This window comes from Diabrotica undecimpunctata, chromosome 9 (genome assembly GCF_040954645.1).
Source record: "Diabrotica undecimpunctata isolate CICGRU chromosome 9, icDiaUnde3, whole genome shotgun sequence".
Taxonomy (NCBI): domain Eukaryota; kingdom Metazoa; phylum Arthropoda; class Insecta; order Coleoptera; family Chrysomelidae; genus Diabrotica; species Diabrotica undecimpunctata.
The window spans coordinates 36494349-36514232 of record NC_092811.1 but is presented as its reverse complement, the minus strand read 5'-3'; the positions used below and the strand labels follow the sequence as shown (position 1 = coordinate 36514232).

Genomic DNA, 19884 nt, shown 5'->3' with positions numbered 1-19884 from the left:
CCAACCTCATTTTTACCACAAAATTTTGTCGAGTCCCTTACTACATGGTCCGAGAAAACTGGCTTCAGGTTCTCTTCAGAGATACAACAGCGCAGAAATACCCAAAATAATACTAAACGTAGTAAATTGATCATTACAAGCTTTTAGGACTAACTGTCGATAAAAAACTCACTTGCCGTCGTTATATCGATGAAATAAAAGGCAACGGTTTAAGCAGAATGAATTTGTTAAACGCTTGTCCCACCATCAATGGAGTGCCGATGAAAGTGTACTACTCAAAATATATCGAGCTATAATCCGATCCAAATTAGACTATAATTATTATTATGATTATTAGATTTCCGAAGTGGAAATTGAAACGTCAATAAACGTACTTTAACCTTTAATTGTGGCTTATTCCCATTTAAATAGTAATTACTTTAAAATGCCACAAGAAAATAGCTTCAGAACAAAATTAGACTATAGTTGTATATTTTATTTGTCTGCATCCAATAACTTATTACAATCGTTAAACTCTGTTTAAAATGTCGGATGCATCCCGAAACGCAGATGGAGTTGGCTGTTCTGTCGCTACAGTTGATACAGTATTAGGAGAATACAGAATATCCAACGAATGTAGCGTGTTTTTAGCATAACTCTTCAGTATTTCAAAAACTCACCAGTTCCCTTTTCACAATGATCAAAGAGGAGCCCTGTGCACCGATTCCTTAAATGCAAATTATTCGTTAAAAAATATTTACAATCAACATCACCTAGTGCAAAAAATACTAGAATCGATCCATCTTCACACTTCCCGAGGGACTTCAATGACAATAATATGAGTACCTTCTTATATCGGCATCCAAGGAAGTGAGATGGCTGATAGCGCTGCAAAAGAAGCATCTACATCCAACTTACCCATCTACAACATACAACTCCAAGAAGATATACAATTAAAGTTCAAAAGGGATATCCAAGACAAGTGGCAGGAACTTTGGATCACCAAAAATACTAAGCTCAGAGAAATACAACCTAATGTTAACAGCTATTTATTTCTAGCATCTCGGAACAGAAAAGAAAAGATACCAATACGAATATTGAGAATAGGACACACACATTTGACACACGGTCATCTTAAGTCCTCTACAGACCAACAGTTATGCTCCCACTGCAACGATATTCCTATTACCGTCAAGCACATCCTCACAGAATGTCAACACTACCAGGCCACTCGCATTGCCAACAATATAACTCACAGTCTAAAAGATTTTCTGAACAGTTCAAGCCGACTCAAGAGCCTAATAGACTTTTTAAAGACTACTCAATTGTTTAACAAAATATAATTTACATAATATTGTTATTCTTTACTATTGTAAACTCTATATCATAACTCTGTAGGTACTATTGGAAATCTTTGCTTCCGTGTCAATGACCTAAGATGTCGAGACACGTTAATCCAAAATAAAAAAAAAAGATGAGAAAGAAGATGTCAAGCCAAAAAGAGATCCAATGAATGGAGCATTAGAAGAGATTGAAATAAGAGAAAAATTTGAGCAACAGATGAATTAAAATATATCCAACCTTATGAGTCTACCCACAAACATAAACGAAAGTTGGCAAAAATTAGTAAGCAAAATAAATGAAAAACAATAGAAGTAATAGGAAAGAAAAAAACAACAGAAAGGAATAACGACTGGGACGATCAAGATTGAAACTGAGAAAAACCCTAAAAACTCCGCGTAAGAATAACAAAAAACCAAAAGTGAAAAACCGTGTTTGAAGATAAACAGATCAGCAGAATATGTGAATAATATTACGAAAGAGTGGTATTCACTACTGATGAAACACAATGGGACGAAGAAGCAAGACCAGTAGTACAAGATAACGACGAAGCAGAAATTTTCACAGAAAAAGAAGTACAAAAAGAAATTAGAAACCTCTAAAACCAAAAAGCAGAAGAAGAAGATTAAATAGCAGTGGCGGCTTTTGGGGGTAGGCAGGATAGGCCGGGCCTACCCAATAGTTTTAAGAGCTTTAAAATTAAAAAACATATATTCAAAAATTATGTTAATGCATATAAATAACTTTTAAATGTACTAAATCACTCAATACATTAGCGTCCGTTAAAACAACTATGTTATTATATTACCACATAAAGCATCGAATCGTATTCAGGCATTTTAAATATTATTGATAGGCCCAATCGGAACTGGCCGACCCAGCTCACATAAGATCCCCGTACAAAAAGCGTTTGAAGTTAAGCAGCTTGCCGGACAACGATTTATATTGTCGTGTTTATGCTTGCTGTTTAGGCACCAGACGATCGGGCCTAAGCCGACCATCGTTATCACTTGCAACGTAATTATCGAATTATAATATAAATTTTTTTTTATATTATGATAAAAAAATATGTAACATAATCCATAATTGTAACATATTTTTAAACAAACAACACAATTGCAAACAAGTGCACGGTTGCCCAAATAAATTTTAAAAAATTCGTAAAATTCAAAAAAAAAGATTCCCACTCTCACACAAAAAAAAATATGCATTAGACACACTGGAGGCTACAGAAATTTTTTTGGAGAGGTCATAGATCTTGAGGGTGATTACTTTTCTCTGATGTAAGGTCACCTTTAGTCTTACCACCAATAGGATAAGTGGGTTTTCAAATAATTTTAAGGGGGGGTCATGACCCACCCCGTGACTCCACCCTCTGGATCCGCCACTGATTACACATAGCTATATGTAATTTACTGGCTTGGCCTACCCAAAATTTTACCACACCAGCCGCCATTGTTAAATAGTAGTGAAATTGATAAAATACGGAGGAAGAGAAATATACAAATAAATAAACAAGCTAATATAAAAAATATAGATACAAAACACACTACCAGATGGTTGGAACAAAGGTGTTATAGTGACTATCTATAAAAAAAAAAGAGATCAAAAGAAGTGTCAGAATTACAGAGCAATAACCCTATTAAATACCACATAAAATTCGAGCAAATATACTAAAAATAAGACTTAAATGATGGGCTGAACGAATATTATAGGAGAATATCATAACAGGTATAGACCGGGAATATCGACAGATGATTCTATATATACAGTGGAGCAAATTAATTCAAAAATCGAGAGGATACAACAGAGAAATGCATGTAATATTCATAGATTTCAAAAATACTTTTGATACAATTAATCGGAAGAAAATGATCGGAATTGGAAGAGCTAGAGCATCTTGGAATCTTAGTAAGTCTAAATAACACCACAGAAAAGATAAGTTTTAACGGAACTTTTTAGAAGATCAAAGTAAATCAATGTGTGAAACAAGGTGACTTTATCTCCTCGACACTATTTAACCTGACATTAGAATACTTGTAAGGAGGACAAACTTCGTAAATAAATCATTATTACAGATTAACTTCAAGTAATAGCGTATACAGATGATCTAGTAATTATAGCAAAGACGAACATGACATTTTTATACAATTAAAAAATTAAATAAGAAAGCAAAGATAATAGAGCAAAATTTAAATAAGAGAACAAAGATGAACCTACTTATATAAGATCTTAATAAGACCCGTTGTTACATATGGGATGGAAACAACGACAATTAAGAGGAAAGAGCAAGATAGCCTTCTGAAATTTGGAAGAAAATTAATGAGAATGATATTGGGCACTAATGTAATGAGAGAGGGAGAAAAAAAAAATGACAACCAATGCCGAAATTGAAGAAGAATTAAAGGGAAAAAATATACTTAGTCAGATACATACAATTTCTTAGCTTAAAATGAATAGGACATATACAGAGACGACAACACTCAGATATGCTGAGAAGGATAACTAACTAGACACCACTATAGCTCAGATGTAGGGAAAGGCCAGGATGATGTAGAAGAAGATATAAGAACAATGAATGTCATAGACCGAAAAGTTCAGTGCACGGACAGGGAGAAATAGAAAAAAGTCACAACAGCAGCAAAGACAAACAGCAAGCTGTAAATGACATAATCCACTTCACCCAAGAATAGGATTCTGAACGCCATGGCATTAGCTATATCCCTAGGGATTATAGTAACGCTTAAAGAATGAATGTGAGGCGTATAATAAGCGTACTCATAAAAACGGCGTACCATGGAAGATAATGGACCCTTATCCGATATTTAAATATTATTTTAACCCATTATTACCTAGCCTATCATATATAGTACAAAAAGAGACAGGTGATCATCTGCTTTACTGCACTAATTGACGACTATCGGTAAATTTCTTGAGGAGAAGAGTATATCACCAAAAACTAGGATAGGAATGTAATTATTGATGTGAATTGTTGATTGAAAATTAAGTGTAATGTTAAATTATTTAAAAGTTATTCATATTTATTCCAGAGATATATTTTGAAAATGCTTGTTTGCATTTAAAATAAATATTAAAATGTATATGTAAATGAAATTTAAATCAATTTATTTATTGTATTTTATATGTTACTACGAAATATTTTCAAAATCTTTTGACAGGTTAGAACGTTAGTATGCATATAAATGGTCTTCGCACTTACTTGACATTGAGCCTCTGGATCGCTGTAATATCCCGGTAACTTCTGATCACATCTAAATGATAGTCCTTGAGGAATTTCATGATAAATAGGATAATCCTGACCGGGTATGTATCCATCTATTTGCTGGAAATATAATGTTACTTTTTAGTTTACTGGAATTAATTACAGATGATAAAGTTATTTTAAATGAAACTCGATACTATTATACATAAGATATTTTATATCCAATGGGCATACCTTCTCTCACAAGTCAAAATTCTAAATTTATGGGAAAACCCTTTAGTTGATGCTCTGAATCTTTTGAATTTTGTTGAACTATAAAGTAGAAAATCCCAAGTGAAAGAATTTCTTAGAAAATATTAATTGAAACATTAATATCATTGTGAGCCAAGCAATCCTGCCAATAAATAGAGCCCAAAAAGTTATTAAGTTCAGTGTAATTGCAATTTTTAAAATCGTTACAAAATACTGATAATCTAGTTTTTTTCCTTCAAAACCCAAGACAATCACTGGCTTTTACATTTAGTTCCATATCGCTGGAAAACAACAAATCAAAAAATAAATTTCTCTCATTTAATATAGAATTACATTGATAAAATTTTAAATAATGAAGTGTTTGAGCAACGTCCAGAGCTGGATCTCCTCTTAGGTCACCAATGAATGGAGATTAACTAAGGAAAACAGCTGAACAATATTTTCAATAGAGTGGTAGTGTTGAATATAAGTCCAAAAGCATTTGAGAAAGGATACAAATACTTGCAATAACACTCCCAATAATTAATTAAGGCCCATGAACCTGGCACAAAATCTAAAGCTATTCTATGCAATCTTCAATCCTCCTCCCAAGTGCCTTCTCTGTTGAGGTTGGCGATCAATATGGCAAATTTCTCTTTATTCTGAGCTTGAGAATTAATTCATTTCCTCTTGTGTGGGTCCAATCTCTGATGTTTCGTAGCCAAGATTTTTTCTTTCGTCCTATGCCCCTTTTACCTTCAATATTGCGTTCTAATATTACCTGGAGCTGCTCAAATTCCCTATGGCACATTATGTGTCCTAGATATGACGTCTTTCTAATTTTGATAATATTGACCAGATGAGGGCGTGTGTTCATTGCTCTCAGTACTTCTTTATTCGTAGTTCTGCTGGTCCAGCTTATTCTTAGCATTCGGCAGTACATCCACATTTTAAATGAATTTAATTTGTCGACGTCATACTGTTTTAATGTCCAGGTCTCACAGCCATATAGTAATAGAGAACACACATAACACTTCAGTGTTCTCAATCTTATTGAGACTGATAGCTTGGGGTTACAGAGCATTTTACGCATATTCATGAAACCAGATCTTGCTATTTCAATGCATCTTCTAATTTCTTTTAAGCAGTCTAGTTGACTATTTAGTTCTCTGTCCAGGTATATGAAGCTTTGGGAACTCTAAAGGGTGATACCATTGGTTTGTATGTTGGGTGTAACTTGTTCATGGGGGTTTTTGTGGAATACCAGAATTTTGGTTTTGGAAAAGTTAATGTCCAAGCCCAGCTTGTGACTTTCTTCTGATATCTTCATCAATATTTTTAGTTGGTCTTCTGTTTCTGCTTATACTACAGTATCATCAGCACATCTTATATTGTTAATGATGATTCCATTGGCTCTGGCACCTTCAGGGCGATCTTCAAGAGAAACTCTAATTATATGTTCGGCATATACAATAAATAATAGGGGGGATAAAATGCACCCTTGGCTCACTCCTCGTTCTATGTTGATGTACTTGGTGTTTCCGTTCTGTGTTCGAACGCATCCTGTGTGGTTCCAGTATGCATGACATGATAGCCATGTCGTGTCCGTCCAACCCTACTTCTTTTAACACCTCAATCAATTTTCCGTGTTTGATGCGGTCGAAGGCCTTTCTATAATCGACAAAGTACACATACAGCCGTTTTTGAACCTCAAGATACCTTTCTGCCATCAGCGTCAATCCCATAATTGCTTCTCTAGTGCCTGTACCCTTTCTAAAGGTATTCTTCACACTTATTGTAAATTCGGTTAAAAATTATTCGCATAAAAATCTTAGCGGCATGACTCATTAGGGATACAGTTTGATGGTCTTCACATTTCATTGCTTTTTGTTTTTAGGAAGAGCTATATATGTGGATGTTAGCCAATCTTGTGGTATTATGCCATGTTCATATATAATGTTGCAGAGGTATGTTAATTTCCTGACAGCATTATCACTTAGGTGTTTAAAATGTTCGGCTGTTATTAGGTCTTCGCCGTTTAATATTCAATAATAGAAATATATTAAGATTGAAAATTGTTGTTCATGAATATTAGAATAACACTTTCATATAATTTCTTACTCGTTTTACGGCTTTAATCACTCCTATAAAGGTTAAAATATTTAAATTCACTATCCATTATGCTGTTATTTAAGTTATTTTTGGCTAAAGAAATTATATTATAATAGTAATCTGAAATACTTTTTAGGAGATCAAAAAGTTTGGTACTTAAATCACTCACATTCTCTTAGTATACAGTTACTGAGGTAGAGACTCGTTTTTGTTTAGCTAACACCACTGTTGGTACACCACTAAGATACCGAATAATCAAGTTGATCTTCCTAGCAGATGCCCTTTCCATTAATACCTTTTAAGCAGCCTTGTACGCATCTTGTTCCATTTTTGTCTGGTCTTTGGAGATCCTGTACAAAACCGAATCTATATAAAAAAAATTACAAAATTTTTATACCACAAAATGCGGTCCACAAAACAAAAAAATCCGAAGTTATATCAGGGGCACCAGGTAAATTGGTACACAGCCTTCCCTACGTTACTATTCAATAAACCACCAACTTACCAATAGGTTTACTACTAAAATACTAAGTAACAGTATACAACCTGAATAAATAAAAAATAAATAAAATTGTCAGATTAGAATTTAGTCAATTTTAATAAATAGATTCCCAAGATAGTTGAAAATAAATACATATTACAATATTATTTAACTTTACCATAGGCGTAATAAAAAAATAATATAAAAATGCGGCTTCTACTTGCCTAACAAAAATTCATAAGTTATTTCTATTTAACAGAACAAAATAAAAGGTAAGACGTATCAAACGTACCGGACGCTAAGGGGTGTGCGGTTCAATACCAACCAAAAAAAATAATTAACGCAAATAGGACACCACGTGAGCTCAAGTGCGTGCGCAGAAAATAATATAAAAAAAATAAATCTCAAATATATAACCCCCCCTTAGTTAGACGCAGTTTACAAAGTTAAAATAGGTATGTGTAAATATTTAATTAATAAAATAAACCGCAAATAATCTTTAAAAAAAAACTAATGTATTCCGTAACCAAATTAGACGGCGCTTAAATCTTCCGTTGAAAATTAATTATCGATCCATACCTCGAATTTTCATATACTTCACCGCGTGGAATTCCAGTTACAGTTCAGCGTGTCTTCAATCCAAAATCCCATACGATTGCCGATGTACATAGACTTGTGTGACAATGTTGAAAAGTTGAAAATTACAGCCAGACGGAAAAATACGAAGAAGAAGAAGCAGAAAACAACAAAAAACCCTGAAGCAAGAAAACATTAATTATCATCTGTGTCTAAAATAATTATTTGGAAATAAATATATTGATTTTAACACTTTGTTTATCTGCCTTTTGGCGATAATGGAGCAATCCAAAAAAAATCTTGTCTCGGAACTTTAATCTATGAAAACTAATGTGAATAGCTTTTTAGAGATGGGATAAAAAAATAACTACAACTTTTTAATTAATTAAAAACGAAATGTTCTAACACTCACCCTTCTTAGCCAGATTAGGGGTTTGAAATATCCCAAATTGGACCGAAACGTAGTCGGCTATTTGGACTCGTGATTAAGGCTAATTTCTTGATCTAACTGCGACTCCCGGTATTCACGTGTACTGTAGATCCGCTTTTTTTTAGCGAAATTGTGGATATTCCAAAAAAAAACCCTTCCACGAAGGCAGCAAATCCCCTTGAATATTCACACGGTTCGGACTAGTCCAGATCCCACATGGAACAGCAGCAAAAAAACAAAATGCCGTTTTTAACCTAGCCCAACCTTTCAGTAACACCGTCAAACCTAGAATCACTTCCTTTCCGACTTCCGTCGTCTTTCCAAACACTTGACAACTTGACACACGGAGGTCACCGAATAATACCGAGATTCAAACATTTCAATTTTATGATACCAATTCTTCCAAGATGACTCTAGAAAGAACGATCTAAATTAGTTTCTTCACAAAAAAGAGGACGTTTTCCCTTAACTTCAGCACAATTTGCCAGACATTACCCCTATTTGAAAGTTACCAATTTTATTTTCGCCACCTTGCTTGTAATATATTATAGGCAACCGCTCTTACACGTCTTGAATTATTTAAATTTTGATAAAATAGAAGTGGGACTTTCTACTTTAAATTTGGAACGTAACACTTGAATGTGGTTGACTCTCCTATATCGACCTAAGGGTTTGCCTTAGTACCTACTCTTAGTATCACACGACTTACTGACTTCATCTTTCTGGGAACGAAGTTCATTAAAAACCTCACTTTATAAATTCTTATCATAATCAGTATGTACATAGAGATTGGTTAAGTTGCATTAAGGAATATTGTAAATCATAAGATTATGACATCTTTCTATCTTCTACAGACACAATCTTATCTTTCACTATGCTTAGTTTTTCTTCCATTATAACCATTTTCCGACATATTCCAACATATTTTGGAACACTTTTAAATGCGACATATAGTACAAAAAACATTAGTAACCGTCTTAATATTAAGATAATACGGATATTTCAAAACAAGTTTCTGAGGTACATTATAGATGTACCATAATTCTTTTATAATGACTACCTGCATACAGATCCGAAAGTACCAACAAATAAAGAATAGATCAAAAGGTGCACAATGAAGCAGAAGATGTTATTCCAATTCAACTACAATGAAGAGACACTGCAGCTCCTAGATAATTAATCAAAGACTTGAAAGTACAAAAGCATTGTGCAAAATTTATGCATTAAGTAAGTAATAATGAAAAAAAAAGCTATTTTAGGGAAAAGTTAGATGGACCAATGGGAAATTCTTAGGTAAGTAGTTGGTTTTTGAGATTTGTAAAACAAAATTGTAGATTTTTTAGTTACGACTAGTGGGAATATAACTTGAAGCATTTGAGATGTGGCTTTATAGAAGAATGCTGAGAATATCATCGACAACAAGGATCACGAACAAAGAAGTTCTAGAAAAAATGAAGAAGGAACCAGAGATTGTGTTTACGATCAAACGCATAAAATTGCAATATCTGGGACACGTTATGAGAAATCAGCACCGTTACTCCCTGCTGCAGTCTATATTGCAAGGTAAAGTCAAAGGTAAGCGAGGACCCGGTAGAAGGAGAATATCATGGCTGCGGAATTTAAGAACATGGTTTAAGAAAACCTCAACGGAGCTGTTTCGAGCCGCAGCGAGCAAGGTCATGATTGCCAATATGATTTCCAACATCCGAAACGGATAGGAACCAGAAGAAGAAGAAGAAGTGGGAATATCCTTTAAATAGAAAAGAGTTCCGTAAAAGCTTCATGGACCGCACACAACCAACTAAAAATACCGCGTAGAATCGAAAAAACACAGACAACTAAGGAAGGCTCAACAGTTGACGTTACGGACCCTAAGGAAGGGAGCAGGGTATGCATTATCGCAATCTATCTGACGAGCCCTAAACATATTAAGAACAGGTACAACTACACGATGTAAAAATTAAATTTAAAAATTAAAATTAAAGTAAAAATTACCATATTCCAGTTTATACTAGAAAAAACTATTTCCCTCCAACACAATTTGAAATTACACATAAAAGTAATACAAACAAAAAATTTTAACGATGGTCCTTGTCTCATTATAACACGTAGTTATTTTGTAATATTTCATAAACTGGGTCACGATCTGATTCCATTTTTTCTCTGAGAAATGGATGCTACATCAAGATTCAGCGAGAGTGATCATTATAATATTGCACTCGTTAAATTATGTATTCGGTGCTTAACAACTTCTTTTTTAATTAGTTTTATTGTAATAATTCACAATAGAGAATTTCGTTAGTCATTTTCATGCGAATATTATTATTAATATTATAACTATGTGGCACATAAACGTTGGTTTATATCTTTGTAATGAAATTTTAAAGCAATAATTGGTGGTTTCTGTTTTATCGAGATTTATTGGTCAATTTTTATTGTTATTCCGACAAAAACAATGATCGTTTGTTTATGTTTTCATACAAGGATTTGACACAGTTTACTGGTTGAAGTATTAAAATCATCTTCAACTTATCATAATGGTCTAGATAAAAAGGTTTTATAAAAAAATGGTATGCAATTTGGACAATATCATTATTAATTCAAATGAAGTTTAGGCAAGACTGAGGAAAATGTATATAAATTATAGATACCGCCGTTTCGGATGGCCCTAATTTGCATATTATGCAATGGAACAAGTTGTATATATGTTTTATAGTGTAATTAAAAAGCAGGGCCGCCAAAAAATATTAAACGTATATAATTCTGTGGTGTTTGGGAGAAACATGATAACTCCAAAGTAGCGAAAATTTTGTTAAGTCCTGCACTGCATTTTGTTTTTGATCTATTTTCGTTTGATCTGATTATGGTATGTCCATCACGTCTAGAAAATGTGCCATGGCTTGGTATAATATCGATAAGTCCCTATTATTTAAATTTTGTTTGGTATAGTCCTGTTAAAATATTATATCATGTACCCGAAAACAAAACTAGACAATAACGTTTTGGTTCATATCTGATAATTGGTACTTATCATGTCTAGATCAAATAATATGCACATTCTTCTGGTAAAACATTTTGGTCCATATGTGATAATTGGTACTTATCATAATTATATCAAATAATATGCAAATTATTTTGGTAATGTTATGCTATGTCCCACTTAACATCTTTGATTCTAATAAATATTATATTTAAGTAGCATTTTCTGTAAGTTTTTTTTTATGTAAGTGGTAAATAACATGAATATATCAAACTTTTCTTTTCGTTGTTCTGTACTTATCACAATTATTCATGAGCACTTGGTCGTATTCACGAACGTGACGATTGCATTGTGTTAGTGTTAAGGCCTATCGATGGCTATTTAGTTACACTTAGTCAGTAAGTCAGTCAGTATTAAAGTCAGTTTGTCTAAATCTTTCAAAGGCGAATGAGGCAGTAAATGCGAGCGACTAATTTGGTAAACATGGCTTATAATACAAGTTTTCGTATTACAAAAATAATTAAGATGTGTTTATTACAGAATGAACAGTCGTCTTTTAATAATGTAAGTATTTTAATGTTTAATTTTATGTGGTAAATAATTGCTCAATTTTTGTGTACAAGAATATATAAGAATACTTATATTAGTATTTAATGTATGGTTTATAATAAATTTCATTGTTTTGTTGAGTTTTGTTGTTTGTTTTCATGTTGAATCAGCTTCATCAGCTTCATCCAGGCCCCTCTGGAAGTAAAGAAAACAATTTGCACGTTTTAAAACCAGCACTGGTAGAGGTATGCAGTCTTCACGTAACAAGCAATCAGAAGCAGATATCTCATTTGCTCGAAATTTTATTAATACATTTCCAAAATATGAAAGCCACTACAGTAGAAGTCACACTTTAAAGCAGTATTTAGGGCAAGAATTAAATTTACAAATCTTATATACAACTATGAGATATATCACAGATATAAACATATATTTGGTGGTAAAGACGTAGTATTCTTATAAAAATAGGAAGACTAAGATGGTCAGGACATGTGGCAAGATCACAGCAGAACAACCCTCCTAGAAGAATCCTTATGTCACAACCTGTGGGAAGTAGAAGTAGGGATAGACCAAAACTCAGATGGAGGGATGGTGTAGATGTAGATGAGGATGATAGACAAATAGGCGCAGCAAACTGGTAACAGTTGGCAATGGACAGAACTGACTGGCGTAATAGACTTGGGAAGGTCGAGGCTCTTTTATAGGGCTGTAGCACCAATGATGATAATAATGTTGATGAATCTTATATACGCTATATAAAAAAAAATTCAATGACACAAAATCGAAATCAAGTCAAGTCAATCGACATTGACACAAAAATTAAGTTTAAGTGTTTTTCGAAACTTATTTAAAAATCTTAATTTAAAGTTTAAGAAGTCATCTAATGACACTTGCAAACTTGAATTTGTATCAGCCCAAGTGTCTGATGAGACCGGGATAGGCCGAAATGATCATAACACTTTATTGATACCGATTGGAGCACGTGAAGTTTAACAAATTGGTTCTCCTAGGCCATTTAATTTAATAAAGCGGTAGCGGCTTTCGCTAAAAGATTTTATCTTTTACACATTTCGCATAGCGCAGAGGATACAGAAAACGATATTATCATATCGTTTTCTTTCACGGCCGCCAAAGCAGGTGGCGCCTTTGTAAGCTAACTACTGTTGTAGTGAAGTTTTGGGAGACATTCGTTGAACTTTCCGAGTTTGAATTTGTATCAGCCCAAGTGTCTGATGAGGCTGGGATAGGCCGAAATGATCATAACACTTTATTGATACCGATTCGAGCACGGGAAGTTTAACGAATTTGTCCTCCTAGGCCATATATTTGGCCATTTAATATATATATATATATATATATATATATATATATATATATATATATATATATATAATCCACAGATATGTTAAATTAATTGGACTTTGCACGTTCGAAGGTGGGCCTCAGAATGAACTTCTCCAAAACTAAATTTATGATAAATATGGTCCCCAAAAATCATTTAACTATTCAAAACAAAGTGGTAGAACTGGTGAAGAAATATACGTATTTGGGTCACGAAATAAGAATTAGCAGGGATAACGAAACATGCGAAATCCAAAGACGAATTACTTTATCGTGGGCAGCCTTTGGAAAACTGTGAGCTACACTTAGGGCCAACATACCAATTAGCCTCAAAAGAAAAGTATTTGACCAATGCGTATTATCGGTCATGGCCTATGGGGCGGAAAATATGACTCTAACCAAGACTACGGCTTCGAAATTGAGAGTGACACAGAGACGAATGGAACGATGGGAGTGACGGTCCAGAGACAAAGTGTCTTCGAGGACCTGTTGATAACAACTTCAGTTGTTACCATAACAACTTCAGTTGTTATCAAGGACCTGTTGATAACAACTTCAGTTGTTATCAACAGGTCCTCGAAGACTCTTTGTCTCAGGACCGTGTAATCGATGTAGAGCCATACGTTGCCATGTTACCAATTCCAACGGTAACTTAAACATCCTAATTTTTAATAACATAATGTAACATATTTATAAATTAATAACTTTTAAGGGGTTTTCACCCATATATTTTAGTGGCTCATAGCATGTATACTTTGTTACACTGATGATGGAATTTACATTCCGAAAACGTTCTGTATTTGTGATATAGCCCATTTGGGTATTTTATTTATACCTTTTACTAAAGATTTGAAATAAAATTTTTTTGTGATACATGGTATACAGCCAGCTACAGGAACTTAGTTTCCTAGTGGAAAAAATATTAATTACCCAATAATATAATTAATAAATAATATTATTAATATTTTTAAAGTACGAATTAATACAAAATTGTTTAAAGTTTTATGTTAGTTTAGATTTAAAATTTTAGGGTCACCTAGGGAAGAAATCTGAACGGATAAACTGACAGATAAAATAAATTAAAATTATCTGACATATAAAATATACATTTGCCAAATACAATACTGAATAAAAAGTTATCTGGAAAATAAATTGTATTTATTGTGGTTCGTTTGATTTGTTTTGATTTGTTGATTTGATTTATTGAAATCGGAGAGTATGATCAGTATGATGTTTAATATTTATAAACTCACTGCGAGAATATATTATTTGATGCAGAATTGAACATTTTAAGTTTTTTAATAAGAAAGACTTTTTTAAAAGGTTAAGATTAAGTAAACCGACAGTGATCTATATTACGAGAAAATATTATAAATAGTTGTTAATAAATGATGAATAATCATTTATTATGAAAGTAGGTGTATATATATATTTTCATTTACTTAGTTAAGGGATTCAATATTTTCATAATCTTGATAATTAAAAAATGGATTAATTAACTTTTTTCAAGAGATACTGGTCTTATTGATTTAAGTATAGATTCCAAAAGGAAAAATATGCACATAGTACCTAGGTTGTCAGATTCATTTAATAATTAAAAAATATATTCAATTATATATAAAAAAAAGACGCAGAGTACGTATACAATATATCCAGAGTGTAGTAGGACATTTTCAAAACTTGCAATGAATTTTCTATATAATATATGGAATATTGATTTTAAATTCTGACAATTTCGTCACACTTCTGGGATATGTTTTTCTAGGTACCTATCAGGTAGGAATAAATAATTCTATATTCTTGATAAGAGGTTTAAATGTAGATAATAAAAATGTGTTTTTACAATGGAATTCTGATTTTAAAGTAAAGCCATTTTTAAGAAGTCCACTAAACAATCCATAATGAATTTCTATAATGAATTTCATATTAGAACCAGATATGCAACATCACTTTTTATGTATCAAAGAGAAAGTTAAGGTACTATTTCATCCAGCTGAAGGGGCTGTAAGGTTGAAAAGATTCAACCATTCTAATCTTCAGCAACATTCTACGAGTATAATCTAGCGATAGATCAAAATTAGGACAATTTTGAAGATGAATTGCTAAATGAAGACATTACTGAACTTTTTGTAGTTGAAGATGTTTGAGCCAACCATATAGAATATTTTAGTGTTATGGAAAAACATGAAAAATATCATTAAACATGTATTCTTTTTTTATTCGCTATTAAATTTTATTACAACATTATTTTAATTTCTTTGACAATAGGGAGTTTTTGTAACTACCCAACGTAACGTATCTCCCTATACGTAAAGAACTAACGTATCGAAGAAGATAACCGTTAAATTGAGAGTTTTTGTTCTGCACGTAACGTAACGATGGTGTCGCCCTCACCGAATTAGTGATTAACTAATAAATTGTCAGTGCCAGTCTTGTCCTTGTCATTTAACCCTCTTTTTGATATTCAAAATAAATAACAAATATTTTTTTGGAACAACTTTTAATTTTTGAGATGGACGCGATATTAAATGTAGGTGCCTTTATTGATGATGAAGAAGTCGAAGACATAGAAGATGCCCTTCTTCTCCACATCTTGCACGACTATGTGGCTGCTTTAATTTGATACCATTAAAAATATTTTCGCTTTTGAATTAAATTCCACCTTTCTGGATGGTGTTAAGGGTTCTTGCCTACGACTTCCTTCAACAAGAACAAATCATCTTCATTGCTGAAGTGAAGTCGTTTTCTACTGCTTTCCATTATTTATAAAAATCAAAACAAATATACGTAACCACAAATGTAAAAATACACGTACCACGTGGGCTTTTGAAATGTGGATGTTGAAATTTTGGTAATCGGGTAAGATTTTCTTGCGCATTCGGTTACCTTCGGCTCGATAGGGATGCGTATGAACGTAACGTACCAGCCCATTACGTTAGGTAATACGTAACTAGATACGTTAGTTCAACCGTTAATGCGCATGCTTATATGTCAAAAAGATACGTTACGTATACGTATTTGCTTCAACAAAACCTCTCTAATTAAGTGAATATTGGTGTGTTCCGAAATAAATTTTACATTTATCTTACAGATTAGTAGCCGCAACATAATTTGACATGAAAAGACGGGTAGATTTTATTTTATAAATAAATGTCTATCATTCAGATAACTATCTGGCAGATAGGACAATATTTATCTGGAGGTGAAAAGACCGACCATTTTATGCAAGAAGTTTATTATATTAAAAATTTAATTTTTAATGCTTTTGAAAATTTTGCTGATCCCTAAAAAATTGCTACGAATTTGGTGATCGGTAAAAAATATAATACAAAACTAAAGCTTTCCCAACAAATAAATTGAAAAACTAGAATTTCGCTGGTTTTCACAAGTGGTGGATTTCATAAGACGACTTTACGCACAAAGTTCAGCGACTCTCCAAAAGTGACTTATTTGTTATGAAAGTTGTTTAACAGATTAAAATATTATTCTATTGTCTTAAATAGAAGGAAGACAGAAAAAAATGGTGACCGGCAAAATCACAAGTGATTTTGCACTTTATAAATTTGCGTGAATATACAGGCAAAATAACAACAAAAATAGCCAAACACATAAAAAAGAAAGGAATAACACCAGCTTGTAGAACAAACAACAACTTAGGCAAATGTATTAAAAACAACAAGAGCCAAAATAAAAAACACTTACACAGTACCTAGTGTATACAAACTTAAATGTGGCGACTGCCCAAAAACATACATGGGTCAAACTGGTAGAACTTTTAACAAATGTATAGCACAACATAAAAGGGCTTTCAATAATAGGAAAACAGATTCTACATACACACTTTGCCTTCTAGATCATAATCATTCTTTTAATGATGAATTTCAAATGTTTCACATCCAAAATAAAGGCCTTAAGCCATCTTTATTAGAATCTATGGAAAGTAACAAATTAAAAAACACAGACATAATTCTGAATGATCAACTTCAGACAAGCAGTTCTCCTCTCCTCAACCTATTTCGTTAAAGACTATAAATTGTAAACACATCCAAATAAGATCACTTGAGAAAGGCACTCTGCCGAAACAGCTGTAGTGATAAAATATTAAAATAAATGTTGTGAAAGTTTAGAAAACAAAGTTTTTAGTGTTTTATTGTTACATAAAATGAATTTTCATCAAGTAACGGTCAAATCCATCACTTATATCAAGATTTGCTACGATGATGAATAAGAAAAATTCGAAAAATTCTTGCCGATAAGTTGATTTATTTTATAGTTGACTAAAGTACTGATTCACGTAGGTGCTATATAGCATAATTGGAGAAAATCAACAATTTCACCATAACACGTTTTGTTCAAGATGAGTTATCCTGTTTTTGTTTATGGGAAAATATACCATGCGATAAAGTTTTATAAATGTTAAGCGGCAATACAACTATATAGTAAAGGTAGCACCTAACTGCTTGTCACGGAAGAAATAAGAGGAAGTTTTCCATATTTTTTCATATAATGGCGATTATACAAAAGACTTTTTATATAATCACCATTACGAGTTCAATTTTACAAAGAATGTCTGGGTAATATTCCATTACCCCTTTTACCTGTTATTACGAGATGGAGCACTTGGTTACAAGCAGTATTTTTTTATGCGGAGTATTTTCAAGGAATAGTGTAAACGCCTTGTTCAATTACCTAAATTATTTACCTTAGAATCTATCATAAATAAGCTTACATTTTAAATTTCTTATTGAGAACATAAAAAACATGAAAAAAATTGGACTCTTTGTGAAACAGTCGATTTGATTAATCATAAAGGAAGCGTAGGCATATCTGTAGAAAATGAAATGCAATATGTTTGAAATAAAAACTTTTTTCAGCATTGTGGATTTTTTATTTTGAAAAAAAGTTCGAAAAGGCGAAAGTTCATTAAGGTGATCATGTACAGCTGGTACCTAAAACAACTGATACGACTCTTAAAGCGTATTTTGTAGAAAATTGTGCAGTATATTTTAAAGGATAAATACTTATTATTTACATACTGTCACTGTCACTAACAAATCTTCAAATTTGTCAGATAACTTATTCTGTTCAACCTCAAAAAATGGCTCCACATGCTAGCAAAGAACTAAAAGCAAGAATTGTAACGAAATTAGAAGATGGTTGGTCACTATCTGCCGTAGCAAACCATTTTAACGTAAGCCTAATAACAGTTTTTAATATTAATAAAAGATGGAGACAACAAGAAACTCTGGAAACTCTCGAAAGAAAGCATGGTTCTGGAAGACCAAAAAAAAAGACCGCTTAAGATCGTACGATTTTGGAAAGATTAGAAGAGAATTCTTTTAAAGATGCAAAAACTGCAAGAATTATGTCACAGTTTCCGTGAAGAAAGACAACAACTTGGCGCAAAAATAAAGCATCCCGTCTTAGGTACCAAACTGCAGCAAAAAACAAGCTCTTACATCACATCAGAAGCAATCAAGACTTATATTTGCTTTAAACCATCAGCTACAAAATCGAAGATTTTTGGGACAGGGTAATATTTATAGATTAGAAAATTGTTCAATCTTCTAAAAAGGGCAAAATTTGGGATATATAGACCAGATAATAATTTTTAATCCTTTATATGTTGATAGATATCGAGCAGCTAGTTATTTTAGCTCCAATGTATGGAGATGGATTTCATCTAGAGGAATGGGAATAATAGGGCGTATTGATGGACAGATGGGCAGGTTTGTTGGGTTATCTGAATATTCTAGAAAACATCATGTTTTCCAGTATAGAACAGTTGTATCCAGAAAATAATTTTATCCTCCAACAAGACAATTGTCCTGTTCACACTGCAAATATAATAAACCAGTGGCTCCAGAATAACAACATCGAAACCTTAAAACGGCCCAGTTACAGTCCAGATTTAAACCCAATCGACAATATGTGGGGGTTTATAAAACGGTTGTATCGGCGTAAACAGTTGTATTTTTATACCTCAAAATGCTGAAGAGCTGTGGGCACGGTATACAACAGGTTTGGGAACAGCTTTCTGAAGAAGACAATTTCATAGTTTCTTTCACGCAGATGGACCGTAGACTACAATATGTCATCAATGCTGATGGAGATATTACAGAATATTAATTTTGCTGTATCGAAAATTTAAAAAAAAAATCCAAGATACAAATGACGCCAAGGATCGTCCCAGAAGTGGTAGAAGTCGATGTACAACAACAGCCCAAGACCGGCAAATAACATTGATAGCTAGTAGAAATCGTCTGGAATCTACAAGTGGTATATTCAGAGAAGTTTCTAGGCTTCAAGGACTGAATATTTCACGGCATACAATAACACGCAGACTAAATGCGGTAAATTTGTATAGTAGAAGACCGCTACATATTCTTAAAATAACCTACCAACACAAAATAATGGGGTTGTAATAGGCTAGAGAAATGGTGCATCATGGTCCTAACTGGAATAACGTGATGTTCTCTGATGAATCAAAACTTGGCTTGGTATCTGATTCGCGAAGAACACTGGTTTGGAGGGCCTCAGGACGACAAGCCCGACTAGAAACAGCCCAACCGGGTGTCCCATTTGAAGGTGGCAGTATTATAGTTTGGGGTGGTAATATGAGTGGTACATGGACGCCACTG

General features: G+C 33.0%; 1 protein-coding gene across 1 annotated transcript in view; it reads right to left on the bottom strand.

The window, feature by feature from the left end:
* LOC140449844 (U-scoloptoxin(01)-Er1a-like) overlaps positions 1-19884 on the bottom strand; it is a 48526-nt gene that overhangs the window by 13828 nt on the left and 14814 nt on the right. Inside the window, exon 2 of the mRNA XM_072543206.1 lies at positions 4541-4663. Coding sequence (XP_072399307.1) covers positions 4541-4663 — 123 coding nt within the window. The remainder of the gene's footprint in view (positions 1-4540; positions 4664-19884) is intronic.